Raw genomic sequence first — 27,611 nt, 5'->3', positions numbered from 1 at the left:
CATGGCTGCAGCTCATCCCTGATCCTGACTGCCTTAAACCAGTGCTGCTTTGCTGACTTTCCAGAACCTGGAATCCCAGCAGCTCACTGACAGCCATTTTCAGGACCTGAGGGGATGTGACACATGTGATTGATGATACACACCCTCTGCCTGTTTCTACAAGTTGTTCCTAGATCACTGCAGAATCAGCAGAGCTGCTCGAGAGACTGCAGGCAGCCACTGTAAGATTCTTGCCTGCTGTCCGTGAAGCAGGACATGCATTTTAAGTTTATAAATACTATGACTAATTTTGCATGGTACTGGAAAGTGAACCAGTCTGCTTTCCATGTAGTTTGTGGCAATTCATATTCAATCTTGTGTAAATCCATTCTGTAAAATCATACCCCCCACCCCCAAGGACTTACTTATAGATGAGATATTTTTCATCTCTTTGATAAAATGTGTCCTGAGCTTTTTGCATTCAGATGTGTTATACAGCCACTGGAATAGCTCAGCATTCTTTTTCAATTATTATTCTGCTGAGGTCTGCAGATACTTGGCTGTAACAAATCATGTCCCTATTCAAACACTATTATAATTTATGTATATTCTTGAAACCAAGAAACCTCACTCTGGGCAGTCAGGCCATAAATGGCTGAAGTCTGTGTAAATTCAATTCTCCAGACACATTTTATACAGATACATGTGTTTGAAACAGTTTAATCATTTCATTTCAAAATAGCAAGGCTTTATTTAGAGTGGCACTTGCAACATTGTCATCCCTCTGTGTGAATCCCCTTTCCTGGGAAAGAGAACAAGCGCTGGACTGTGGCATTTAAACCAGCAATATTAATGAATTAGAAATGGTGGAAAAGCATACATAAGATAGCAGGCAGTGTGGGCGTTCTCACAAAAAGTACAAGCTGCCTTCTCAAGCAGCTGCTTATTTAGAAATCTCTGAAATGGTCCTTGAAGAATTGGCTGTCTTCCCCTTTGCTTTCCTCTCAAGTTATTTCTGTGAAGTCTCCATCTGGCTCCTAAGCCAATCCTAAGTTTATATTTTATTTTATATTTTGAGTAGCTGCCAGCTGAAAGGTATATGTGTGGGAGGGAAGGTGAGAATGGAAAAGAGGTGAAATTGCTAAGCCAAAAGAAAGAAGAGAGGCAAAGCCTTTTCCGTTCAGAATTGTGCAATGCACTGGCTCCTTACCCAAGCCAAGACAAAGTGGCATTCCTCACGGTGTAGGGATGGAGCTGTGCCTGTGTCACAGGCTTTGATCTGAACACATTTGTGTTTGGGGAAATGCAGAATAGAAGAGAGCAGCATGACTTATCCCTTTTACTCTCTAGGGCTCTCAGCTAAAGCTTGAAATTCAGAGACATATGAGAAGTGTGTGAGAGATCAAAATTGAATGCAAATGGGAACATGACATCTTCTGTCAGAAGGAGGATTGAGTATCTGGATATCAATACTGCTGTCTTGAGGCTTTAAAAAACCTGATGTCTTTTGTGGAACTGGATTTTAAATCCCAGCTTCTATAATCTGTGTGTATATTGCATGGACCTGTGGGCATCAGATATTTTGATTTGTACTCTGAACCTGCAAGGCTGTGTGCATGCTCTTTTCTGAGAAACTATTGTCTGATACTTTATTTTGAATGGGAATGTTCCTGTAATTACTTCCAAGAGATCACCTGATGAGAATAAATGAGCAAATGTGGGAATTGGTGAAATGTGCTCACAGTGAGATTGTCTCACTGTGTGATGATGGGGGTGGCACAGAAGCAGCGCCTGGAAGCTGTGACTTCTCTTTCTAGATCTCACACTGCCTGGACTGTGACCAAGCTGCTGATTTCCAGTGGTGAAAACCATTTATTTTCCAGCATGGTCAATGGAATGTATAGATATCTGTCACCTCAGCCTTCTCTGGAAGTTTTTATCCTAGAGATAATCCTGAGATTTTTCCAAAATCTCAGATTGCCAGATGTCATTGTAAAGGTCTCAATATGAGCTGCTGTGCCGTGAAATGCTTCAGTAGATACCTGTCCTCACTAGTGAGTCTTGCCTGCACTTTATGTAATAGGTGGTTGTTAAAAAAACACAATGTAGGTAAATAGTAGTCATGCTGTAAAAATCAATGGAAATAAAAAGGAACCCCTTTCTCTCTCCTACCTTTAGTTCAAGACACAAACTTCACTTTCTAGCTATAATATTACAGGTATTAAAATCTAGTCTTTGGTGTAACAGGAAAGTGTTTAACCTCTTAAGCTTCAGGGAGAAGCTATGGTAAGATACTAGAAATTTAAAAAGAAATTGAATATTGGTCAAACAATACAAAACCTGGAGGTACTTGAAAAGATAAAATTATTTGGGAGGAATAGGGAAGGAATTGTCTTTTTCAGTGAGGTGAATCATGGTGTAGGAAAGTTAGATGGAGAGAGATTTCCAAGTTCAGAAGAGAGGACTTGCATTGTAAAAATCTTCCCAGAGTGGCTAAGGAAATGTGTGTAAGTTTCAGTATTTCTGTCTTGATGCATATATACTTGTACATATATACTCTTTGCTGAGCAAAACCAAATATATTTTAGAATGCTCTGTACAAATTGCATGAGATGTATCATGTATCACCATGCACCTGCAAAGTGAATTGCAAGTCAGAAATATTTAAGTTCAGCTGCAGTTCTGAGCAATATGCAAGTGCTAGTGCAAGTAAGGGGATGGGCATGAATTTTGGAGGCTGGGAACTGAATTTCCACCTGGGGTATTTTAGCCCACCCACACTGTCTGCTGGTATGCTCTGAGCCAGAACAGTGACAATATCCTGCCCAACCCAAGCAAGTTAAAGGCACAACAGGTGCAGCTTTTGTGTGTCAGCATTGTGTGATGGATGTCCAACCAGGGGAATGCTCAGCTGGGCTGATGTGGAACCAAAATGTTCAAAGGGGATCTGAGAACTCAGCTATTTCTCAAAGGCTTGGAGAGAACTAATTGAAAATGGTGAAGACTTACAGAGGTGCTTGTATTTCTGTGCATAGGGTACTGCTGTGTCCTCAGGTACAGTCCTGAAAAGCCTTTTAGAATTATTAGATCAGAAAAATTAAAGATTCCTGGGCCCTGGAGTATGAATTTGCCCAGCTACTAACATAGGTCAATCCTTCAACAGTGCTGAGTATAACTTTTCTTAGGATCAGTTTCATGTAATCTTTCTTCATTTAACCTGAAAATACAGATCTCCAGCTTCTAAAGGATGAATTTAGGGGCTCTGGAGGAGATTGTCATTTAAGAAAGCCCTTGGAATCAATTTTAGTTTGATCAAGGCTTTGCAGCCCCTGATCCTTTTAAAAATTACCATAGCATGACTATTAGCTATGTATGGGTAATTTACTTTCCCTGTGAGGTTCCATGCTCCAGCAGAAGAAAGGATGTGTCATTTTATCTCTAGATATGTACCTTGGGCCATGGTGTTTGGCATAGGGGTAAATAAGCTGATAATGACCTCCCTACTCAAGGCTCTGTGTAAGAATAGATCATGCAACAACATTACCATAAAACCGTTATAAGTAAACTGCACAGTTAATGACACAAAGCCTTGTCTGTGAGTATGTGGCTGTGGAGATAAGGGAAATCTAACTGTTCCTCTAGCTCACCGAAAGTGGCTAAGCAAGAGAATTAAAGCACTGTTTGTAAATATTCATTTCATCTCCCTACCCCTTTTTTTTAAGCTCTGCTGACAGCACCCATTCTATATATGTCCCAGAGTTAAGACAGTGTGGTGCTGTTTTTCACATGCTTCCCTTAATAATCAAGTAGGTATTCCCCAGCTTAGCTCCTTGGGGACAGGACCAATTGCAAGGGAAAGGGTGTGGTGGGGCTGGGAAAGGTTCTCCAAGCAGCAAGGCAGAATCTCTTCATCATTCAGAGAATGGATGTGCTGTACCTGTGATCATAGGAATGATGTAGTGCTGTTCTCTTCCAGATCTCTTCCAGATCTTGACACAGGGTTGGGTTAGTTAAGAGGAGTAAAGCAGGTTGAAGAAAATTATTGTTCCCCTCTATTTTGCAACTGTGAGGAGATGTCACAGCTGCTGGCTGGAGTAGAGTATCCCATTTGAGTTTCCCTGGTAAAAGGAGGGCCTTGGCAGCATTTAGTCCAGTGGAAGAGTGTCGGAGTTCATGGTGCACCAGGACAGATGAGTGAGATGTTTGTTCAGCCTTAATAAGAAATGGTGAAGGGGAGATGCCATTGATGTCTTTAAAAATGTGGAGGATTGTTACAGAGAAGGCTTTTTGAGGAGGCACAGCAAAAGAGGGAGAGGCAATGGAAGCAAGTTGCAGCAAAGGAAATTCTGATTATATATATAAAGAAAAGAATTCTTCAAAGCAGGGGTAAGCAAACATAAACAGACAGGAGTCCAGAGATGAAGATACTGAAAATTTGACTGGACAGGCCCTGGGGCTTATGATTTATCTCTGGCAGGAGATTGGTGCTGCTCCTTTGTTCCTAGGTTAGTCTGGTTCCTCCAGGGTTGAATCTAAATTCAACCATATTCAACCCTGGAGTAAGTGCTCTTGCTCTGCAGTGAGCATTACCAACAGAAGCTCAGAAGCCAAAGTGCTAGGTGCTGGCTGTCCCATGTGTTCTTAAGGAGAACTTCAGAGGTTCAATAGGTATTTTACATCATGGCTCTTGTGGGTGAAGATGTGAAACAAGAGGTGCCACTGTACTGTCATTTGGTGTGCTTTTCATTCTGTGTGTGAGCCCAAGTCCACTGTCTGCCCGTGCATCCCGTAATGAGTCTCATACCCCTGCAGGTACTAACCACCCCCAGACTGTGAAGTGCTCTGGTGTCACCCCTGTGGGGCTGATGCTGCCCTGGGACAGCCCTGAGAGGTGCCAGGCCAGGCTGTTGTTTAGGCTCTCCCAGCTGCTGTTTTGTACCACTTATCCTAACACCATGGTTTAGGATTAGCCACTAAATGGTCATTTTTCTTCTAATTTATTTTAATTAGTGGCAAAGAGTTGTCCTGGTAGTTGAAGCTGAATTCAGCAGATCTGATTGATTATTCATTAGTGGTCCATGGCTTCAGAACAGAGGCGTGTTTCCTTCTGCTTTTGTCTCCCTTATGTCTGGGTTAGACTGGAGGCTGCTCTGTATCAGTTCAGCTCCAGCTGGAGATCTCTGCCTTCACATTTATCTCAGTTGCACCATGCATTTCATTACAATGCTATTATTAGCTGTACAAAATGGAGGGATTAAAAAGGATGAATGAAATGAGAAAAGACCCCAAAGGAAAGAACTCTATTAAATTCACACAAGAAACCCTTGTCAAATACCTGTGAGAAAAGACTAGAAGTCTCTTTTTCAAGCTGTATGACAGTTTCTTGTTTTCCTTTGCTTTAAAATAAAAATTATGCAGGTCCTAGTAAGAAAGCAGGTGCCCAGCCACTCCCTCAAGTGTTAATAGTACCCAGAAGAAATGCCAATCGGTGTATGTGGGCCAGAAAGAGAAACTTGGTCTGCATGGCCTGTGAACTCCCGGCAATTTTGCAGCTGTTATATTTAGCATGTGGCATTCTGATACCCATGCTAACCAAAGCGTGGAGCTGGACTGAATATTCTGAAATTACCTGTAGAATCATCTTGCCTTAGCTTTCCTATACTCTTGCTTTAAAACTGAAGTTGAAAACTGGGCACTGTTCAGGTCATGATATGATTTTTCCTTCTCACTTTCTTATAATTTAAAGTAGACATAAACCACTAATGAAATAATCAGAAATCAGTAGTAATGCCATCAACTTTGATATTCATGTCAATAATATAGTGCACTTTGCAATCCTTTTTTGAGATGTGTTATCAAAATGAGAAGAAATGTTTTAAAGATGTGTATGGGTTTTTTGTTTGTTTGTTTACTTAACTAGGAGGTAGATATTGGCTCTGGAACATGGAAGTTACAACTGAGTTGGGTGCCACTTTTTTTCAGTGAGTGTGGTCCCTCAAAATGTTTGGTCTTCTGGTTTTTCTGGTTCATGTTCTGGATTCCTCAGAGATGTAAGAAAGTCAGCTCCTGATGGAAGGAGTTACACTGTTTACTGTTAATTTACCAGCATCCACCATATCCACCATACTAGTGGAAGGTGGCCCTGCTCACAGCATGGGGGTTGGAACAGTACTAAGATTTCATCTCCAAGCTGGCTGTGACTATGCCTGACACCTCTTTCTGTACCAAACTGCTCTCCTTGGCTAGTGGAGACACCTACCCTGGGTTTCTGTCCTCTGAGAGCTTCTGGAGAGCTCCAAGACCCAGAGGTACTTACAGCAAGCTTTTGACTGCTTGATTTGTTACAGTGGATTGAGTAATTGGTAATGCATGGAAAGTCAATATTTTTCATTGCTTTAGCTGAATATTTGGGCCAAAGAGATCTTCTGGTTTAATTTCGAAATTACATTGAGCTGAAATATTCCTTGCATTTAGTTAAGCACTTCTAGTAATGTTCTGTCCCTGGGAAGCTGAAGTAACAGTACTCTAAGGAGGTTCTGTTGTAATTGATTTGGATGTGTTATAGTTTCATTTAATTTTTTATTCCTGTTTTCTGTCCCATGAGTACACCACAAGAAGTCTAAAGCTGTTTTTCAGTGAGGGGTGGAAGACCAGGAACTATTGTGTTTCTCACCACTTCCTCAGACAGTGGTTTGACACTTATGGTTTGATGGTGGAAGTCTTCCATAACCTGAACTGAGTTTTCATATACAGAGAATGTAGTAGGATTATGTTCTCAATTAGGAGAGTTTCTGTGTGTGGTTACACTTCCTAAAAGGTGATTCACACAGTATCAGTCAAAATAATTCCAAAATAATACTTACAACATGATGTGGTTTTCTATGAAAATAATGTGGAGTTTCTCTGTTGATAAGCAATCCACCTTTTTTTAGTCTAGAAATTAGTTTGGTTAGGTTATAAGTTTTTCTGTTCCTTTTCATATCATGAGCCTACCATAAATCTGTAGGCTAACTCACAATGCAGATTTTGGACCATCTGTCATCTCTGGAATATAATATCAGTGCTTCTAAAAAAGCCTTTTCCCATATAAACATCTCCCTCTCCAGAGTCAGGAAAAGCAGCCCTTCCCATCTAAAACATACCATTTAGTTTTCAAATTGCCATTTATTTGGCTTGGAAAAAACCAAAGCCCTCAAAGCGGAACTATACAGTCAGTACTGGATAGGGAAAGCATCAGAGCTCACAGATCCTGAGCCCTGCCTTTTTGGAGCAGTGAAGATCTGACCCGGTCACAAAACAGGAATGTTTTCTTCTCTAAAAGGCACAGATTTTATTGCCCTCAGTATCACACTTTGATTAATTACCTCTTCTTCCCCAAAAGAGTGATGAAGCTGTGGGCTGTGCCAGCGCTGGGAGTAAGCTCAGTGCCGTGGGCTGTTTTCTCCTGCGGGGCTGCAGAGCTGGAGCACGGAGAGGGAGGAGCAGCAAATGCCTCTGTCGAGGCCCACGAAACACAATCTCTCACAGGCAGCTGCTCAGAGCCTCGTGGGGTGTGCCAGGCACTGTGTTCTTGCTGACTGCAGCTTCTCACAGGTCCCACACCAGCCCCACAAACTCTCCCACTCAGACCCCCTTTCAAACATTGTCTGGGTGACAACAAATTCCTCTCTCTCATCAATGCTCTGGGCCTGGCAGCTCTGCTGAAGGCAGCATGAAGTAGAACAGACCAGATTAGTAAGCCTCTACCTGCAAGGAATTTGCTTCCTAAAATAGCTGCAGAGCTGTGGGGTATTTTTATAGCAGCTACACAGGCATTCTCTGTTCTGAAGGGCTGGAAAGAGAACTTTAAAGTGTTGGCTTGAGTGTAAATTGATGGAATTCTGCCTGAGTTTGAAGAGAGTCTGGAACAGTAACCCTGGGAAGGGTTAAGTACTTGCCTAATCTTGAATGGACTTTAAATATGATACTCAAGGATACCCGTGTATACATAACCCTGTGAAGACCCTTCACTGCTGGTAGTTTTTCTAGGAATGTGAGGCTTTAGTAGACATCACGTGCATTATCATAACAATCACAATATTTAACAAGGTCCCTCCATCAGTAATTTAAGTTATTTAAGCATTTCTATCTTCTTCCTGTAACAGCAAATGTGGAAAAGGGAACAGTGGGGACAAGTTTATCTTATTTAGACCAGTCTGAATGTAGGATTTCAATGTGAACAAGTCTATTAGTTCACAGAATCATTGAGGTTGAAAGAGACCTTCATGATCATCCAGTCCGACTGCCAACCTGACACAATCACCTAAACCACCTCCCCAAGTGCCACATCCAGACATCTCTTGAACACTTCCAGAGATGGTGACTCACCACCTCATTGGGCAACTTATTCCAATGCCTAACCACTCTTCAAGTGAATATTTTTTTTCCTAATATCTAATCTGAACCTCCACCAGTGCCACTTGAGGCCATTTTCTCTCATCCTTTCACTGTAGACACAGCAGAAGAGACCAACTCCACCTCACTACAACCTCCTGTCAGTTCTAAAGAGCAGTGAGGTCTCTTTGAGCCTCTTCTTTCTCCAGACTAAATAGCCTGAGTTCCCTGAGATGCTCCTAGTAGGACATGTCCTCTAAGCCCCTTACCAGCCTTTTTTCTCTTCTCTGGACATGCTTCAGCACCTCAACATCATTTTAGAATCGATGGGCTCAAAACTGAACATAGCACTTGAGATGTGTCCTCACCAATGCCCAGCACAGAAGGACAATCACTTACTTGGGACTGCTGGCCACGCTATTGCTGATACAGGCCAGAATTCCTTTTGCCCTCTTGGCCACCTGGGCACACTGCTGGCTCATTCCCAGCTGGTTGTCAACCAGCACCCCTAGGTCTCTTTCTGCTGAGCAGCCTCTCAAACCACCCTGCCCCCAAAAGCATGGGGCTGTTGTGACCCAAGTGGAGTTGTGTGACAGCTCCAGGCTGGCCAAGGCCAGTTTCTCCACCCATCCCCTCTGCTATGTTTCTTCACCTGTTTGTGCCTGGCCATCTGCCAGCTCCTGTGTGAGGAGTGCCCTAGCTGAGGAAAACAAAAAAGGGTCATGTCAACTGGAGAGGAGTATGTGCTGTTTGGGAACATGAAGACTTCTTAAATTAGAAGCATCAAGGACAGTCCTTGACTTGCTGTTTCTGCTGGAAGGCCAGTCTGGCGTCCCTGTGCCCTGCAGTTACACCAGGAGCAGAGATTGGGTTTCAGCAGCCATTACATTACATTAACCAAGATGAAGTTTCATTTTGCTTCTGTAGTAACCTGTCTGAGAAGTCAGAGGTGGATCTGGATGGAAAGCAGAGCATCTTTGTGTTAGACACAGAGCTTTCCTGGGTCTGCATTCTGCCTCCTTGGTGTGGGTGTGTATGTGCTTTGGGAGTGCGGATGTGAGGACATGGTCTAGGCAGGTCAGAAGAGCTAAGCAGGTCACCAAGGAGCTGCAGAGGTGCAGAGGAATGTTTCCCAAACAGAGGGGTGTGCTGGGTGGCTGTGCAAGTGGAGCTTTATCTGCAACAGCAGTGCATGACTGGCTGAGTGACATGGGCACTCCTGCACGTTTGTCCTTGGGCACTGAACCAAGCTCATAAAGATGTTTGATTCAAGTTGCAAGTGGAGTTTGAAGTGAGCCTAATCTGTCTCAGGGGCATCAGGACCCAGTGCTTTCCTCGAGAGATATTTTTGTCATGAGTATTCTCAGAGTGTATCAGGATGTCATGGTCAGGTATCCACATCTCTTGGGGCCCAAGGTGGGGATGGTGTCAGCTGTCACCCTGAGGGGTGAGCAGGCGAGTTCCTGACTTCCCTGGAGCCACCATTCTGCTACACAGTGACTGCAAAGAATTTGCAGGAGCCACCTCCTAGGGAATATAGCCCAGAACCTCCTCTGCAGCTGGTGCTTCCTCCACCCCAGCCCCTTCTTGAATATCAATCATTTGGCCTGTCCAGGGACTCAAATTAACCCTTTCCCTGACCTTGTACACTGTTAATTTTCACATCCCCGACTGCTGGATTTCAACCGGGAACCTTCAGTGCGAAGGCAGTGCCGTTTATTTTTAATCTGTGGCACTGTGTGAACATTAATTAGGACTGATAATAAGGAACACAAACCTATTGGCACCCTTCTTGGTGGTATCATTGAGGAATGCTGGCATGGTGACAGCTCAGCTCTCTGTGTAAGAAGCACGCACTAGCCAGTGAACATGTTGAGAAAATAGGAAATGTCTCAATGATTCCTAAATGTTTCCATCCCTGTGAGCAGAAGTTGCCATCTTGGCTGCTGTGTGCTGATGAAATGGGAACATTAGTTATTTATGGGCAAAATAAGGGCTGTTCTATTTGTGTTGTGGTAGTACAATGTTCTAAGTGTTTGGACAGCCCAAACACTGCTGGTGGCATGGTAACTAGAGGAGAAAAACTTGGATGGCTTGGGATGTAGACAACCCATGCTGGTATATTTGTAACAGCAGGTTACCACCCAGAAAATACCCCTGTGGTTAAAAATGCTCAAGGGAGTGGATGTGCAGGCATTTCTGGAGGTAACCTGAATCCTGGCAAGAACTCCTGAGAATCACTGAGAGCCTTTCCATTTATTTCAGTGGCTACTTTATGGAGCATAAGAGTTCATTTTGTGGGTAAATGACATTTCCATGAGGAAAGCAGCATCATCTAATCAGAACTTGAGATGTCCTGTGAGACCCTCCCAGTTCATGGTGGCAGCTCTGAGGCTGTTGCCCAGATTCTAGCCTAGAATTCTATCAGGAATACTGTCACATCTGGGATAGCCTGTGCTCTGTGATGGTCAGACCACTGCTCCAGCAGATCCAGATAAGGAACAGAGGGATATAATAGACAGGTCTGACTGTGGCTGTCTGGGTAAGTGGAGGCAGAAGGAACTTTGGTGATGATGCAGCTGCTCCCCTGGAATATGACAGGGTTTGCTAAAGGGGAGCCAACAGTTCAATTGCTTTACTATTCTCCTGACAATCAGGAAACCTCACAATATGGGAAGCTTCATCCTTTCCTGTGTAATTTAATGGTAAACTTGAATAATGAAACCCAAACCCCAAGTCCTACATGATCTAATTATATCAATAAATGCAGTTCATCCATTCCACATAATATCTCCTGGTGATAGAGGAGATTTCTCCCCTCCTTTTGCCTTTGTTTTATTTATTGAATTGAGCATCCCCTCACACTGCATCAGGAGGAGTAAATAGCCTCAGTTATTTGTCTTTGTTGCAAAAGAAACAATTACAGCCTTTACAGTCCCTCTTATGGATCATCCCCAGTGCACTTCCACTTTCCCTGTCTTTCTCTTTCCCCTCCTGCCTTTGTGTCTCTATTTTGACAAAGAATGACCAGAAGCACATGTAATGATCCAGACTGGGGATTGCTGCTGCTGAGGTGCCTAATAGGATTATAGGATTTTCAGCACTAATCCTTATCCTATTCTTTAGGCAGACTGACCTTTTACTTAGATTTTTGCCTCTTCTTGCACAATTATTTGACTCTTCAGTGATTTCTTTACAGCTGCTGTTTTGTCCTTTTTCAAGGTGATTGTAATTGGTGTAGACCTCCAGCACAGAACAGTGTAAGAACTGTCAGGCTGTTGTGGTTATTTGTTTAGTGCTTCAAGTGAGCTTTTCCCAACTCACTGATGGATGTCACCACTTCCTTGCCTCTCTCTATACCCTGAGTGTGTGTGCTTGCTTTAGCCCAGACTACAGAACTATTCTGTACATTTAAATGTAGCAACTACTCTACATCAAGCTCTGGGAGGTTTGATGATGAGGATAACTGCTTCTGAAGGTAAAACGGCCAAGGCTTTCCTGGGTACACAGCCCATTCAAAGAAACCTTGAAAGATGGAAATGGGTGGGGAGTGGGTTGACTGGTTTCCTAAGGAAATGAGACTTAAGTTGTCTGTTTTTCCACTGTTGCAAAACCTTTGGATCTGCAAAGTGATTGTGGCCAAAATAGATGGGTCAGAGAGGTCTCAAATAAAAATTTCCTACATAATTCCTAAGAATTAGCTGCTGCATAGGAGATTATTTTATAGCACTGTCTGCTAGGAGGTAAAAGCTGCAGTGCTGAGTCCATAGGTAGGTCATTAATTTGTCTGGCCAGCACCAGACAGACAGACAGACAATGCCTGTAACACAGAAGGAGTCACTGCACATCTGAGTCCCAGGTCAGCTGGCAGCAGTGGGAGGGAGCTGAGGGGCAGTCCTGTGATTTTTGGGCTGTAGGAAGAAAGCTGAAGATCCTATGAGCTGGTTCAGAGAACATCAGAAGTTTTGCAGAAGAAGAAGAATATAGAGATGAGGAGGACTGGGGAAATGATATGGTTGGAGTTGGGCTGGACTTGGGCTGCTGTCTCTCAAACTAGGGGCTGTCAGGAGGACTGCCAGGGAACAGCTTGATTTGGAGGCAAGGGACTGATGTGCAATGGGGGAGCAAGGAGCACAGGAGCTCCAGGGTGTGGGAGAATACATGCAAGGAACAGCAGAGGAAGAGGGTGGTGGCACAGTCATTAAAGGAGAGCAGGAACTGAGGTAGGAGGTGATAAAAGAGCAAACCAACAGTGGCTAGGAACATAATTTTTCAGGCATGGAAAGCAAAGATAAGTTACTTCAGCTTGTTAGGCTGGGATTGGGGGTGACTGGGAAAGGGGGGAGAGGTTTAAACACTGGTGCATCTTGATGGGGTAGAGACCACACAAAGGAGGTGGAAAGGAGACTTGGACAAGGAACGACTTTATGGCTTTCAGGGGACAGAGGAGGGACAAAGGATCAGCCTCAGGTTTGTGTATAGCGTGCAGAAGGAGTGATTTGGCAACAATGTGAGCATGGAGATGAAGGAAGGCAGGAATCAACAATAACTTTGATTACACAGGAAGCTTGGATGAGGGGGAAGTGAGAATTATTGTCTTCAGCAGGGTACAGGAATTGAGGGAAGAGACGGAGGATTGATGTGTGTGTTTGAATTAAATCAATTGTGCTCAATTCTGATCCAAAGCCAAGTGAAGACAGTAACTTCAAGAGACTTTTTGGAATATTGCTATATGCAAATATTGTCTTAAAAACCCTGAATACGCTTTACAGAAACGCCCAAACATCTTTTGTCTTCCATTTGAAGAGTGTGTCCAGAGCTTAAGTGACTCCAAACCACTCAGTAAGCCACAGCAGTGACAAGACTGGCTTCCAACATTCTTAAAACAGTTTTCAGTCTGGTAAACCACAGCAGTAATAAATGCCCATATATGCACACAACACACTGCAAGGCAAATCAGTGAAACTCTTAATCTCCACTTTAGGGAGATCACATCACCTTATTAACTGTCCCTTGCTCTGCACATGCAAGATTATTCCAATTTCCTTCCCTCACAGGATTTTTTTCCCAAGTATTTATTGTCTGCAACAAATTATTTTCTGGTATGCCTATAACCATTTGCTTCTTCAGGATCCAGTGACTTTCTGTTACCAGCACAAACTGAGGAAATGAATATCAATCACTCAGTGATTATTTGCAGGAAATAAAAGTGTGAGATAGCAGGCAGCCTAGACCAAGAAGGAAGAACAGCATTGCAGTGCTTTTTATAAGGAGAGCCAAAAATATTTTTCATGTGCTCAGCTGTTATTTTCTGAATATTGTAGCTTTCTTCCTTTTGGAACTCTACCTTCCTTGGATTAGGTCCTGTTACCACTGAACTCAGAGTATTTATTAGCCTCAGTGAGAACAGGATTAAGCCATCATCTGTGTGTTCATCCTTGCCTTAACCCTTGTTGCTGTTTGGTGGAATACTGCAAGGGACAAAAACACTTTTGGTTTCCCAGAATCTTTCTGAGTGTTTGTGTCTGATCCTTGCAGATAGCACAAGCTCCTTTCAGTGAAATAGGTTCAGAGCTGACTGTTTCCAGCAAAGCTTTTTTGAAACCAGTGTGATGTCTCTGTAAAATGTTGAATCTCCTCACTCAGTAGCTGCTTTTCTGAAGTCTGCATTGTGCTTCAGGTTCTGCTAATCCATGCTACACTGAGCATGATGAATAGCAGGCAAATTGCCTTTGGTCACTGCTTTGGAAATCAAGATGTGTGCTGGCTCACCCCATTCTTTCATAAATACCTTCTTGAGCTCCGGGAAGTACGATGGTGCACAATATCCCAGAGTGTTAATTTTTAATGTCTTGTGCACGTAATGGACTTGACTGTAATTACAAGTCCCAAGGCACAAAGTCACTGCTGGCAGGGTGGAAAAAGATGACTGCAGATCCGTGTGGCTCCACAATTAGGGATTGAAACATTGATCATTTTCATTCCCAGGAGCAGAGGAAACAGTTGTATGAATTTAAAGCAAAAGCTTCAATGGAAAGATGGGTAGTTGCAAGCCAGTAAACATTACCCTGCAATCTATTAAATTTAGACTTTGCAGCATCATCCTTCTGCATTGAATAAAACTGAAACCTGGGCAGGGCAAAGTGGTTTTGACAAGCCTATGCTTGCGTCCAGAATAATCCAAGTGAATAAGCGTGTAGGCAGTGATGCAGAGAGAACCTAGTATAAAAAATACTGCACATTTTTTTCTCAGTGGTGCTATTTTTAACTTACAGATCCTTGTTTCTTTCGTACATGAAATCTTGAAGCTGACAGCATCCCTTTCAGACTTGAAAATGAAAGGAAGCTGTCTGAAAGAACAGCAGAGCTGGGACTTTTAGGCCTGATCATGTTGGTGTATCTTGGTGGGCAGATTCCTCCTCCTCTCATGAGCCCAAATTGACTTTGCTGAACAGTGCAGGGTTCTTCCCTATACCAGGTTTAATGTAGGATAAAGTACCCAAATCCTTGCACCACTAGAACTTGGATCCTGCTTTATCATCTGCCAGCTTTTCAGAGTACTGAACAGAGGAGGAAGGGATTTTAGACAAATAATTCTCTCTCTGAAAGCAATACTTCCATATTCCTGGTGTCACAGTAGATTGTTTCAAGATCAGATTTTTAATTTCCTCTTGAAAGTGTGGTGGTGGCCTTTTTTGTTTGGTTTGATTGTTTTGTTTTGTGTGTTACTTGTAAGGTACAGCTTTGGAAACCATTGCAAAAAAAAAACAACAACGTCCTGAATCTCTTCTCTTCATTCAAGTCACTGGTAACAGATGCTCTGAATTCAGTGATGCAAAATCACTCCTGTACTGTACTGTATTTAGTGCACTCAGCTTAAATCAAATCCCAACACTTTGCATCAGTGCAAAAACCACATTTAAAACACAGTGGGGGAAAAAAGTCTTTCTCTCTGACAGGAAATCAATTTAATCCATTTATTGTTTGTTTGTTTTTTCCAGGCTTATATTTGGCACACTTTACCCCGCATATTATTCTTACAAAGCCGTGAAATCAAAGGACATCAAAGAATATGTGAGTAATGAGGTTTGTGGCTGTGCTGGGGGGTTGTTTTCTAAGACTGCTCCTCACCACATTGGAAAGGTGTTGCCTGTATTCTGGGAAAGCTTATAAAGCAGTGCAAGGGGCAGACTGGCCTGAAGGTGGGCTGGTTGATTGCTGGGCATAAATGAGGCTTGGGTTTGTGCTTCTGGCTCCAGTGCAGAGCTGATGTGCGCCTTGACAAATGTCTGCTATTCCTCTGGTGGTGAGATAAGCTGACTTAAAAGGTATTTGGCATCCAGAGCTTTGTGTGCTCTTCTTTGTTTCTGAAGAGCAGCATAAATCAAAGCCTTTTCAAAAAGCCTTGAAGCTTTAACTGTTCATTCAAAACAAGGATAAGAGGAGGCAACTCGAAGTTCATGTGGCTGAATCCTCAGACAGAAACATCCTTCCTTGCAGAGTGACCTATTTACAGGCAGGTCTGGCAGCTGGGTGTGCTCTCTTTTCTTTTTGCTGAAAAATCTTCCCTGGGCCCTGGTTACCAAAGGCATATGGGGCCATCAGGGAAAGTAAAATGAAGGAGAATCAAAAGCACTTGGATGCTGTTGGGGTCCTGTAGGATTTGTAGTGCCCTTCACAACCTGAGCTCTTTTAACTTCATTGAACCCAGCTCAGCCTCCAGATCTCCAGAAGATTGACTCTTCAACCTTCTCAGGATCCCAGGAATAACAAGCCCATTTTCTCATCTGGATAACAGCATAGGTGTCCATCCCATTAAATCTTTAGTGCAAACTCAATCTGGAACTCACTGTGGCTGCTAAGAGTTTTGTTTATAATTTTCCTCCTTCAGGAAATGTTTTTGGGCGTTTTGAGAATTTTAAGTGTTACAGAACACAGCAGATATTTAAGGCAAAATGTCTCTGCAGCCCTTACACAGCTGTGCTTCTCAGGGCTTCTTTGCTTGAAAATGCTGAAGATGTGCACAGGCATCTCCAAGCAGTGTCTGCCACTGATACTTAACATTTCCATAGTCCCTTTCTGGAAGGTATTTTGTTGAAGGGTCCAATTTCTGTTGGAAATTCAATTGTAAAACAGGAACTCACATCAAGTGAGGAACTCACATCAACTCACAAGACACTTGTGGTTGTGACGCAAATATGGGAACAACTGATCTCGTCTGCCCTTACAATTGATTTCAGTTTAACATTGCAGTTGTGGCAATGTATCCATTAAGGCTTGATTAAAAAAAAATAAAAATTAAGTAATAATTTAAAATTACATGGGAGGAACCTTCAGTTATTAATCAAAACTTATATCACTCTAATGTAATTTTATTCTGCTTGGTAATAGTAATTTTGATGAATGTTTTAGGCTGATCCAAGCCCATCCACACCAGGTCTTGGTTTGTGCTTAAAAGTTTTGCTGGCAGTAATGTCTAGCTGAGAGAGCCATGTTGGCACTGAGGCTCTGAGGAGTCACAGTTACATAAAAAGTCTGGCAGGAGCTGCACTGGGAAGATGATGTTCTCAGATGTTTGGCAGTGCCATTATTGCTGTAAAGCTACATATAAATATAAATATGTACATAAATATAAATCCCAGGAGAGCAGCTATGTAGCAGAGTGACAGGTAGGTGCTTGGGGAATAATTCCAGTACCTGCAGTGAAATGGAGACTATCAGTACTGCCCCCACTCTGTTGGGGAGAAGATGGGGATATCATTTCCAAGCTGGTGAGATCCAGATTTATTGGTGCCTCCATCTTCCATTCCCCAGAGCAGCACCTGGTGAAGGTATCCCTCTAGTACTGTCTTCCCTCCAACCTTTCCTTAGTCTACTGTAATTGTACCAGCCTTAGCTAACGTGGCCCAATTCTCTAATTCATTGATTTTCATGGGTTTTGCTTCCTTAAGCTTTCTAACATTCCAGCAAAGCTGCTTAGGGACCTCCATTTTCAAATGCACCTAATTAAACAACAGTTGCCAATTAAATTAACAACTTTTGTCTCACCACCTTTTTCCATCCTAAGAAGAACCAATACTAGATACTTCAGAATAGTTGAGCTGTGCTTTTAGATGCCATCTAGTGCTCAGTGAAAAAAATCCCCAAATTCCTGAATTACTTGAAGTACTACAATTTATCTGACCAAGTCACCATCCCCAAAGGCTCTCTTGCTGGTTCCCAAAGGAAACCATCATCCATGACAATGGAGTTTCTCTAGTTGAACAGAGACAGCACAGCACATGCTCTCACTACCAGTGTGAGGTAAAACAGTCCCCTCTAAGCCCCAGGGAAGGGATTTAAACTATTGCCCTTTCCCTTGTCACTGCATGGGGTGTGGGTGGGAGCAGTCACAGCCACTCCAGAGCTGCCCAGTGAGTCAGTAAATTGTGGTGAGATGATTATGCTCCTGAATCCTGGGTGACAGGATAGGCAGTTACCTCTTTGCCTTTTCCTGGCTGTAGGTATTATGTAAGTAATTGCATCTTAACTGGAGTTTGGCCAACAACTTTATTTTAACATTTGCTATTAACATGAGCCAAGTGGGATTTTTAATGCCCTGTGATAGAGCTGTCATGTTCTACTGGCCAGTGGAGTTTCTGCAAGGACAGAGGCTGCTCTTCTTTTCCTAAGACCAGTCCTAAAGACCGCTGTCACCTTCCCGAGGACCGTGTTAATCTGACACATGTTAAGTGGGGCAAACTGGCACCTTCAAGTCTACAGTAATTGCTAAATACACAATGGAGAGGGTGAGGGGGTAAGAATTTATTTTCCCATGAGAGTTATTCTGTGCACTTGTGCCTGTAAGAGATAGTTTGAGACTGTTTTTGTTTACCAGGTCAAGTGGATGATGTACTGGATCATATTCGCGCTCTTCACGACAGCAGAGACATTCACGGATATCTTTCTTTGCTGGTAAGCACCAGAGGGGAGAGGCTCTTTGGCATGAGATGAAAAGAAAATAGAAATGTTTACAAGGGGGGAAAAAAGGCACACAAATGTGCACTGACTCCTGTGCACAGGTTCAGCAGCTTCAAGTGCATAGAGGGTTTTTGTCTGCAGGAGACATGCTTCCTTTCTCAGTGCTGTCACAGGAAAAACAAGAAAGTGGAAAGGCTCATTGATATCTCATTAGTGGGAAATCATTACTGGAGTCTCAGGCCCTGCCTGTCAGGCACAGCTGACTGCCCAGTTGGATGCTTTCAGTGGTCATCACATAAAAAACAGTTGATTTAGCTACAGGCAGAGTTTTAGACTTGCCTGGCTGTATCCTACAGTAAATACAGAGACTGTGGATCAGGTACAAGCAGCCCTGCAGCACAAGACTATGTAGGTTGCTGTGTGGGTGGTTGTTCCTGGGATGTTTTGCCAGACATATTCCTGGTTAGGTTGGATTTCTGGTTTTATGGAGGACAGTGACAGTTCACACTAATGTGGTTCTCTGGTGCCAGTGGAAGGATTCCTGGTGACCTTTACCAGAATGAGAGCACATAAATTCCCAATTATCAGATTCAGTTCCTTTTGGATGCTCAGGTTTGGAAGTGTTTGCTGCTTGCTTGCCCTTTATAGTAAGGCCTTCCTACCAGAAACCAGTGAGATCAGTAGACTTTAGGATGAAAATGTAACTGTAGCACATGGCCCTTACATCCTGTTCCTGCAGAGCACTGCATGCCTTGAGTGAGTCCTTCCGATGAAGGAAATCGGGAGAACTTGGCAGCATGTCAGATCTATTGAAAAGGAGATAAAACCATTATTGTCTGTCTAATTTGCATGCAGATCTACCTCTCCTGTGTTCATCTGGAGCTTTGTTATTTTTTGGAGAATGAATTATGTGGGTCTATCAGGAGAATTGGCAGAGGGCTCATCCAGCCTGTGAAATCAAGTGTGCTGTAGAGATGCCCAGTGAGTGGGAGATCATCCTGGCACATCCATGCTCAGTGTCAGACCTGGGTGTTGGCTGGCTCAGTGACAGCCCTGTGTGGCACAACAGGAGCCTGTCTGGGTCCATAGCCATCACAGGTCTGTGCACTGCTTGTGCTTGCAAAGGGTGACAATCAATCATTCATCACACTGCTGCCAGCAACATGCTGATGATGCTGGGTGGCCAGTCTTGAGCTCTGGGCTTTGTCCTCCAGAAAAGAGCCTGGTTATTTAATCTCAGGGTATCCCTAGCTGCTTGTTACAGCTAAAGCATGTCCTGCTGGTTCATGTCCTCCATATTTTGCAGCCCTACCTGAAAGTCAGTGTGAATCTGCACCTTTATGTTGCTTGGACAACAAAGGTTCTTGTATCTCAGCTTCAGTCATGTAAGTGTTAACTTTAAAAGCTGAGAGGCAAACAGATGGAAAGTGCATAAATATATCAATGAAATACTGGTTTGCTGGTTTGGTCTTTGCTTTCTCACAATTACTGGGGATACTGTGAAGGCAACACCTGTGATCTTTGTATATAGAAAACTTATCACACATCAGAATCTCTTCCAGGCCATTAAATAATGGTCCTGATAACCAAGTAAAGATTCACCCACATGTGTCATTGAGATGTGTTCAAAACTGAGTCAATATGCTTTAATCTTTAGATTTTTTGGTAAGCAAAAGCTGCCTTGAGCTGAGCTGGGAAATCCCTAACTGTGCTGAGCATCTCTAATTAAGGCCAGAGGTTAAATTGGGAGCAGACAGTAACCCTCTTTTTCTTCTAGGTTTCCATTCTACTATGAACTCAAAATAGCTTTTGTAGCTTGGCTGCTGTCTCCATACACAAAAGGCTCCAGCCTTCTGTACAGAAAATTTGTCCATCCAACACTGTCTTCAAAAGAAAAGGTAATCACAGGTGCCTGGATCCTCTCTGGGTGGAACAGAACTATGGTGTGTTTAGTCCAGTCCCTGTATCATTCATTTTTATGGAAGGATTTGGAGCTGCTGATTCTCTTCCTCTATCATTTGATCCCCTCCTTTGGGTTGGTGTTCTTGTTCTTTGTGCTTGTTGTGTTTTTAAATACTGGCATCTGTTCAGTGCACTCACAGTTATTAACTCATCTTTGTGCAGTTGAGAAGTTGGGAGGGAGTGGGATAAAAATACCTCCTGAGCTGCTTTGCATGTACTGGGTGATTATAACTGGAGTACTCTGTTGTGGCTGCATATAACAAATAGAGAAACTTGGTCTGGCAGCCAGGACTCCTCAACTTTGTTCCCAGCTCTGCCTAAAACATTGTACAGAAATGATACAAACAGCCCAGGCAGTCTAAAATGAGCTTAGCAGCTGTGAGCTGCCTGGCTGTGTAGTGTGGTGGAAAAAAAGGCATGTAGCATGTTGAGGTCCTAGGTTTAAAAAATGTCTTGCTCAAATTAAAGATGCTAATTTTGGGAGGGGGATATTGCAGCTTGGATCATTTGCCTGCCTGGAAGACTACTGTGGCTGTGAATGGGACACTATGAGGCAGATCAATTTGGCTCCTGTGTATAAATGGACCAAGAACAGCTATTGTCACATACCAACATGAAAACTGCTGAGTAACTGCTTCCTGCACTGGCAACTTGGAAATGAAAGCTCTCTGTTTAGCCACAGGCTAAAAAGAGCAGTTGGATCTCAGTCTTGTCCAAGAAGGACAGTGGGAATCAGTCCCCTGTCTCTGCTTCCTTTTTCTTGTGCTTTACCCAAGCAGGGCTCATGCATTTTGAGTTGCCAGCTCTTACCTACAGGGAATAAGGAGAGCAGCCAGCAGCTCCTCACAGCCTCCAGTCCCTACTAACCCAGCACATGCACCAGCTGAGTACTAGAAGTCATTGCTATCATTACCATCCAGACCCCAGTGTCCTGAGGGAGGGAGAGTAAGGGAACCTCCCTAACTGTTTCACTGTATATTGAGCAGTATCAAAGTCCAGAAGCTCTGGCCCTACCAGTTCCATGGGCATCTGAGGCTGGACATCTCCATGATGTGCAGAGATATCCCAGATATTTCTGAGGCCACCTGTCCTGGACACAGGGCAATGCAGCTTCAGCTGCCCAGTGTCATCATATGATTATTTTTAACTATGAGGCAATCACATTTGTCTTTGGAGTGCATAGTTTGCAAATGTCTATCAATCCATGTCGTTCAGGCAGATTTCTCTTGCTTCTAGGACCCCAACTTTGAGTCCCAATCTTCCATTTGTAGAATAAAGAGTTCCCAAACCCTGCAATGGGAGTTACTGCCCCCCAGCAAATTTTCCTCTTTGCAAATATTGGCTGTGAACTTTTTTCCAGCCCAGTGGAGGAAATAGGAGACATCCACCTCCATAAAGTATGACCTGACTCTGCCAAGAGTTTGATGCTGGAAGCACAAGCCTGAACTTGTCCTTCTTGTGCTTTTTTAATTGTTTGTTTTGTTTTGTGCTCTGACAGGAGATCGATGACTGCCTCATCCAGGCGAAAGACCGGAGCTACGATGCCCTCGTGCACTTCGGGAAGCGGGGGCTGAACGTTGCAGCCACAGCAGCCGTCATGGCAGCTTCAAAGGTAAAGGTGCAGGTCAGGATGGTGACTCATTAACATCTTATCTGCATCCAGTGCCAACAGCAGTGTGGACAGGGAGAGATGGTGGGGGTAGGGATTCTCTCATTGTTTTGTATAGTGACCTATAATTTTGTGTAGTGACAAGAGAGAAGATGAAGTTCATGAAGGCTGAAAGTTCTTCTGCAAGGCATACACATACCATAACTTGTATATAACTCTCTGCAGAGTTGTCATATAAGAGTGAATGGGAAGTGCTATTACACTTGCCTTTGGAGGATGAGTAGCTATTGGATGAGAGGGTCTCATCTGAAGGGGTGTATCCTGTACTCTCTTCCTGGCTTTGAGCCAAACCCAGAAAATAGCTGTTATCTGTTGTTCCTTTTCTTGTATAAAAGCTGCAAGGACATGATAACTGCATTTTGGGGTCCTGCCCTCTGTCCATGGACTATCATGGCTTAGAGTTGATGTACATATTGTGTTTTAGAGATGAGACTTGGCTACTGCAAATAGCAGTTGCAAAAGGATAGTTAGCAGCATATGGACAAGGAGGGTACTGGTAGTAGGAACAACATGAGAATGGGACTTGAAGGAAGTTATTTTCCTCTGGCAAGTGCTTTTCCTAAGACCTCAGGCACATTAGTATGTCTTGGCCTTACTTCCTGCAAAAATGCATAATGCATCCTTGGGAGGCCAAATACCACAAAGTCTATAAAGCCTGTTGAATGCAAGGTATTACAGAAGGGTAGAGCCCAAATCATGTGCCATGCTCATGGGATCACAAGGATATGCTAAACCCAAAAATTGTCTCCGTTTTCCCTGCCTAACATTGTGAGACTATGTTGTCAGGCCTGTCTTCTCCTGAATATTTCTTCTTCATCAGGGAGACTTTTCTAATACAGGGACTGTGAAATAAACCAAATCTGGACTGAAACCTGGGATAAATGTGCAGCTAGAGCAGTGCTGTGTATCATATGCCCAATGAAATGATATTTTTGTGATGCCTCCAGGACACTTAACACTTTTGCTGCTGCCATATAAGCCTGAAGAAGTCCCACTGGGGACATAAATAGGCTCTAGGAATGCCAGTTTTGCAGCACTGCCTTTGCTCTGATCCCCTTCCTACAAGGTACTGCAGACTGTCTGTGCTAGAGCTGTTTTTAGGACACAGTGAGAAACTATGTGTGAATCCCAAAGGGATTCTGGCTCCTGTCTAGGTAGCTCCTGAATATGAGAAGCTCAACAGTAACCCAAACCCACAGTGACAACCTGTTCCTCCATCAGGACTGCAACAGTGTCTGCATCAGCTGTTCAACTGGAATGAACAGTCAGCACCACCATTTTCCTTCCCACTGTTCCATGTTTCTGGTGTTTTTCTTAAGAATCTCTCTGCCTTGAAATGTGGCTCTAGTGGCAATGGAGAAAAGAAGAAGAGTCTCCATGGTACAAGGAAGTCGTTGTTTTTCACAGTTGATGAAACTCCCCATTCAGTGGTGGAAGAAAACAACTCTGAGACTCCTGTGGTATTACTGTACTGCACATTTGCCAACACAACTTGAGAGAAAACTGTGAAGATATTGCAACCTGTAAATGGGCCAGTAGAGTCCTTCCTGCTCACTACTTTGGGGAGGGGAAAATGATTTGTTAATAAGATTGAGAGGTTGTTATTGAATAGATTGATTGATTTTTACAACAAAGCAAGGGCTGTTCAAATGTTTCCTTCAGCCTTGACATTTAAATTACTCTGAATGTATGAGGAAAAAATAGGACCCCTGGCTTCCTTCACTACTTTGGCTTGTGGCCTGCAGCAAGTTGTTTGTTTCTGTGTGCCTCAGGGTGCAGATCCAACAGAGAGTGTGAGCCAATCTGACAGCTCTCCTCCAAAGTGGGGTAGTGCTGCAGCTCCCAGTGTGCACCAGCATTTTGGACCTCCTCAGGTTATCTCTAATCTATCAGAAATAATCCTGAAAGAAAAATAAAGGGATATGTTCTTTTGACCCTACAAACATATCTCAAGTGCCTGAGCCGCATAAGGAAAGGAATTGAACTGCATTGTGAGGAGCATGGCCAGAGGAAAGGAAAGCAAGATCATCCCTTCCTGGTCTCGGGAAGCAGACAGATTAACTGTGCTGTTCATGGAACTACACCCCAATCCGATCCCAGTGTGAAATCCAGGAATGGTTAGAGCAGCTTCTGTCCCTTGCCTTTCTGAGATGGAATGTGCTGCTGCTCTGGCAGGGAGAGCTGCCTGGGGTGAATTACAGCCTGGTGTGCTGTGGTGCAGAAGTGCTGAGCTGGGGTTCCTCAGGTACTCAGGATGTGACTGGGAGGGTGTGGAGGTGTCTCCACGTAGCTGTCCCTGCTGCTGTGGAGGGAGTTGTTTCCCAGAGAGGAGTGATACCACAGGCAGGGGTGGGAACTGTTTCTGTTGCCCTGGTTTTCAGCTGCTGTCAACTACATCTCAACGCCCTTACTTGCTCACTTGAGAAGGTATGATTGAGCCAGATTATCCTGCGTGAGAGAGGTTTAAATGACTAATTATCTGGAAAACACTTTGAGCAGACAGATGCCAGACCAGACTGCAGTGCTGTCCCTAGGGAGAAGTTTCTAGGGAAGGAGGAAAGAGAATACTATTTCTAAGGCTTATCATGGCTTTCCCAACGCCAAGATTTAAGGGTATCCAGCTAGTCTGTGATAAATGTTCAGTGTAGATGGGAAAGTGAGCGGTTCATTTGGTTTCAGCCTTTAAAGGACTGTGTTAAAATTGGAATCTATAGAGATGATGATTTATTCAGAAGCACTGAGCTCCTGCAGCTTCCATGGAAAACATGAGTTTTACCAGCAAGTGAATGTGAGAATTATTTACTGCTTCACTTGGATTACTGGGTGAGGAAAAGATGCTTTTGTATGCAGAAATGAACCCTCAGACTTTGCAAATCAACTTCATTATAGTGGCAATACACAGTGAGCTGCTGGGCTGAAAAGGGACTCTGTACAGACCTGTTTTCAGTAAATTAGCTGAAAACTAAAGGCTCCTATACCTGGAGAACATGTCTCATGCTGTGCTTAGCCCTGTCCTCTCCTTTCTGTCTGAGCTGTGATCCATCATGGTCTTTTGTCTTTCATGGTAAAATCTTTGGGCAAGGCCTATATTTTAATTCTTTTCATCCATTATATATTTAATCCATTATTTTGTTCATAATATTTTTTAATCCATCCTGTTTATCCATCATCTTTTTATTTGTGCATCATAATGTGTCTGGCTCACTGATTACCATTTGTGTGTGATAGGCTGCTGCTTATATATTTACTGAAGGCTAAGATGCTGCAAACTGTGCAAAGCCACACCTTCATTATCTCTGATCCCCTTTCCCTTTTCTATTTTAAATATCCTATGGTTTCAGTTAGCCAATTGCACACTTGTCCTTCCCCCTCCTCCTGCTCCCTGCCCCTGCTCTGTTTTGTTTTGAAGCCACAGTTGTGCTAATGCTGGCACAAACCTGTGCCAATTCATTTTACAGGCTGAGGAGCTGTCAGTGTCCCAAGCTCTGCTCAGCTGGCTCACTTGGGTGTTCTCTCTCTCTCTCTCCAGAGAGTCTATTTTTGATGCTCACTAGGCAAGCAGAATGTTGCATATCTGGTTTATTACCTCAAGGTAGTAAAGGGTGCTCAAGACAGATCTTTTCCCTGCCCTCAGCAGCTCACATCCCCACCAAGGAGCATAATCTCATTTGAGGCTCTAATCCTGCCCTCATCACTTGGTGATTCTGTCACATGTGGTGACTTCAAGTGGGTCCTAAGTGGTAAGATTAAATGACCAGGCAGTAAATCCTGCTGCTCTTTGTGTGTTTTCAATTAGTTACAACTAATTCAGCCATTTCCACTCCTGAAGAGCCCTGGGCACTGACCACCACCATCTTTCCAGCTCACCTTGATGGAGAGAACAGTGGAAAAGGAGCTTGCTTTTGGGTCACAGCAGAAGGGAGTAGCAGCAGCAGGGCAGATACAGCCCCAGTCATGGCCTTGGCCAGGCAGTGCATCCAGCAGATGGATCCTGGGCATAAATGGGCTTTTCATTGCCACCAGTCAGGTTTCAGTGTAAGCAGCTGGGACACACATGGCTGCAGCAAGGAGAGGCTCCAGATGCTTGGAAGCAGCACCAGCCTTCTCCAGCACACCTGTATGTACTTCCTTGCTTTTCACCACACTCCCAGCAGTTATCCTCCACCTCTCACCCTGAGCCTCCTACCACCTGCTGCTTTGCCATGTCCCCAGTCCCCAGCTCTTCTACCCCTGCCTGCTTTCCCAGAAGCCTGCCCAGACCTGCCATTGCCTCCTGTTTTTCTACAACCCACACGTCACCAGTTTTACACTCTTCCACAGCTCTTTCTCTCTCTTTCAAGCTCCTGGGTTTCCCAGATCCTGTTTAGATGTAACCTTATTCCCCACCCTGAACAAACCAATTCTGCCAAACAGACCCACATCTTTCCCCACCTGAAAACAAATCCTGCTCCCAACCACTTAACCTTCCCCAAGTTGCAGCCTCAACTCTTCTTTTCAGAGGAGATTTGGAGAAAACATGGAGAAAACATCCCACTGCCAACAGATCAGTGTACTCCAGAGGTTTCTGATAATGCACCTTCCCCTGCCTTTCTCCTGCCCTTCTGCAGGTAAGGTGTCAGAGCAGCTGGTGCTGTGGCCCATTGCGTGCCTGCTTTTACGCAGGGGAGTGGGGCACAGCGTGGTGCTGGCATTGGGCACGGAGCCTTGGCAGGAGAATTTAAATGAGGTGCAGGGAGCAGGCACACATGACTGGTGTCAGTGAAAAGCCCATTTGTGCCTAATAAGTCTGAGAAACAGTCCAAGAGCCTTTCATGGGTGGGGAAATGTGGCTCCCGGTTCTGCCGGAGCCAGCAGTCACCGCGTGCATCGTTAAAAGGAGCAGGCATGCAGACAGGCAGGAGGGTTTCAGGATGTGCATCCACCTGCTTAACTAATGCTCAGGAGTTCTTAACTGCAGTCTCAGCAGTTCTCCAACCACCTGTCTGGGCTGGCAATTCTATTCATTTCTATTTCCACTTTTGGGCTCACCTTCCCCTGGAGGGTTATAGCTTCATTACCTTAGGGCGCCTTAGCCCAAGAAATTTATCAGGAAGCTTTTCAGTACATTTCCTGTTTTTTAAACCAGGACACTGGGTGGGAAATACCGGTGATGATTTGGGCTTTATCCTCTTTTAATTCATTTCTAGTATCCAGCTGGTGTAGCCAGTGCAATTGCCCAAAAATCAGTATTTAGAGCCCTAACTTACCATGCATTTTTGACCTATTTACTGTGGAAACTGGGAGAAAAATACTTGTGTGTGAGAGATATGCTGCCTTTTGTGACCTAGCAGTGGAGAACTGTACTGCTACTTAAATTGGGAGAGGGAGGCAGGGGTGGGGAGCATCCTTTCCCTTAAGATGCTTGATAAAGCCTCTTTGTAATGATTAGATCCCACTGCTCAGAGGGAGAGTGCTCCTTTGCAAACATATGGGAGCACAGTTCTGACCAATCTGCTTAGCACCATATCTGCGATGGCCACATCATGTGCCCTCATCAGCAACATGGCCTAGAGCTGCAGAGGTCAGGAGGGATTTAGAGTTCACAGTTTGAGAAGCCCTTGGGAACACTTCACTGCTATCTCAGAGGGGCTGAGCTTGTTGCTTTTGAAAGTAGCTTCTTTTAAAAGAA

The 27,611-nt window shown here is 43.8% G+C and overlaps 1 protein-coding gene and 1 long non-coding RNA gene across 5 annotated transcripts in view; one reads left to right on the top strand and one right to left on the bottom strand.

Annotated features, from left to right (window-relative positions):
• Positions 1-27,611, top strand: part of REEP1 (receptor accessory protein 1) — a 65,389-nt gene that overhangs the window by 11,606 nt on the left and 26,172 nt on the right. For 3 of the 4 annotated variants that reach the window (XM_015624238.3, XM_015624240.3, XM_015624241.3), the window contains exons 2-5: positions 15,354-15,426; positions 18,230-18,306; positions 20,090-20,210; positions 21,773-21,886. In XM_015624238.3, the coding sequence (XP_015479724.1) occupies positions 15,354-15,426; positions 18,230-18,306; positions 20,090-20,210; positions 21,773-21,886 (385 nt within the window). Of the gene's footprint in view, positions 1-15,353; positions 15,427-18,229; positions 18,307-20,089; positions 20,211-21,772; positions 21,899-27,611 lie in introns of all 4 variants that reach the window. The other variant, XM_015624239.3, reaches the window with a different exon arrangement.
• LOC117244266 overlaps positions 1-27,611 on the bottom strand; it is a 41,477-nt gene that overhangs the window by 7,451 nt on the left and 6,415 nt on the right. The window lies entirely within an intron of this gene.

The sequence above is a fragment of the Parus major genome, chromosome 4, assembly GCF_001522545.3.
Source record: "Parus major isolate Abel chromosome 4, Parus_major1.1, whole genome shotgun sequence".
Taxonomy (NCBI): domain Eukaryota; kingdom Metazoa; phylum Chordata; class Aves; order Passeriformes; family Paridae; genus Parus; species Parus major.
This window is presented reverse-complemented; position numbering and strand designations above follow the sequence as displayed.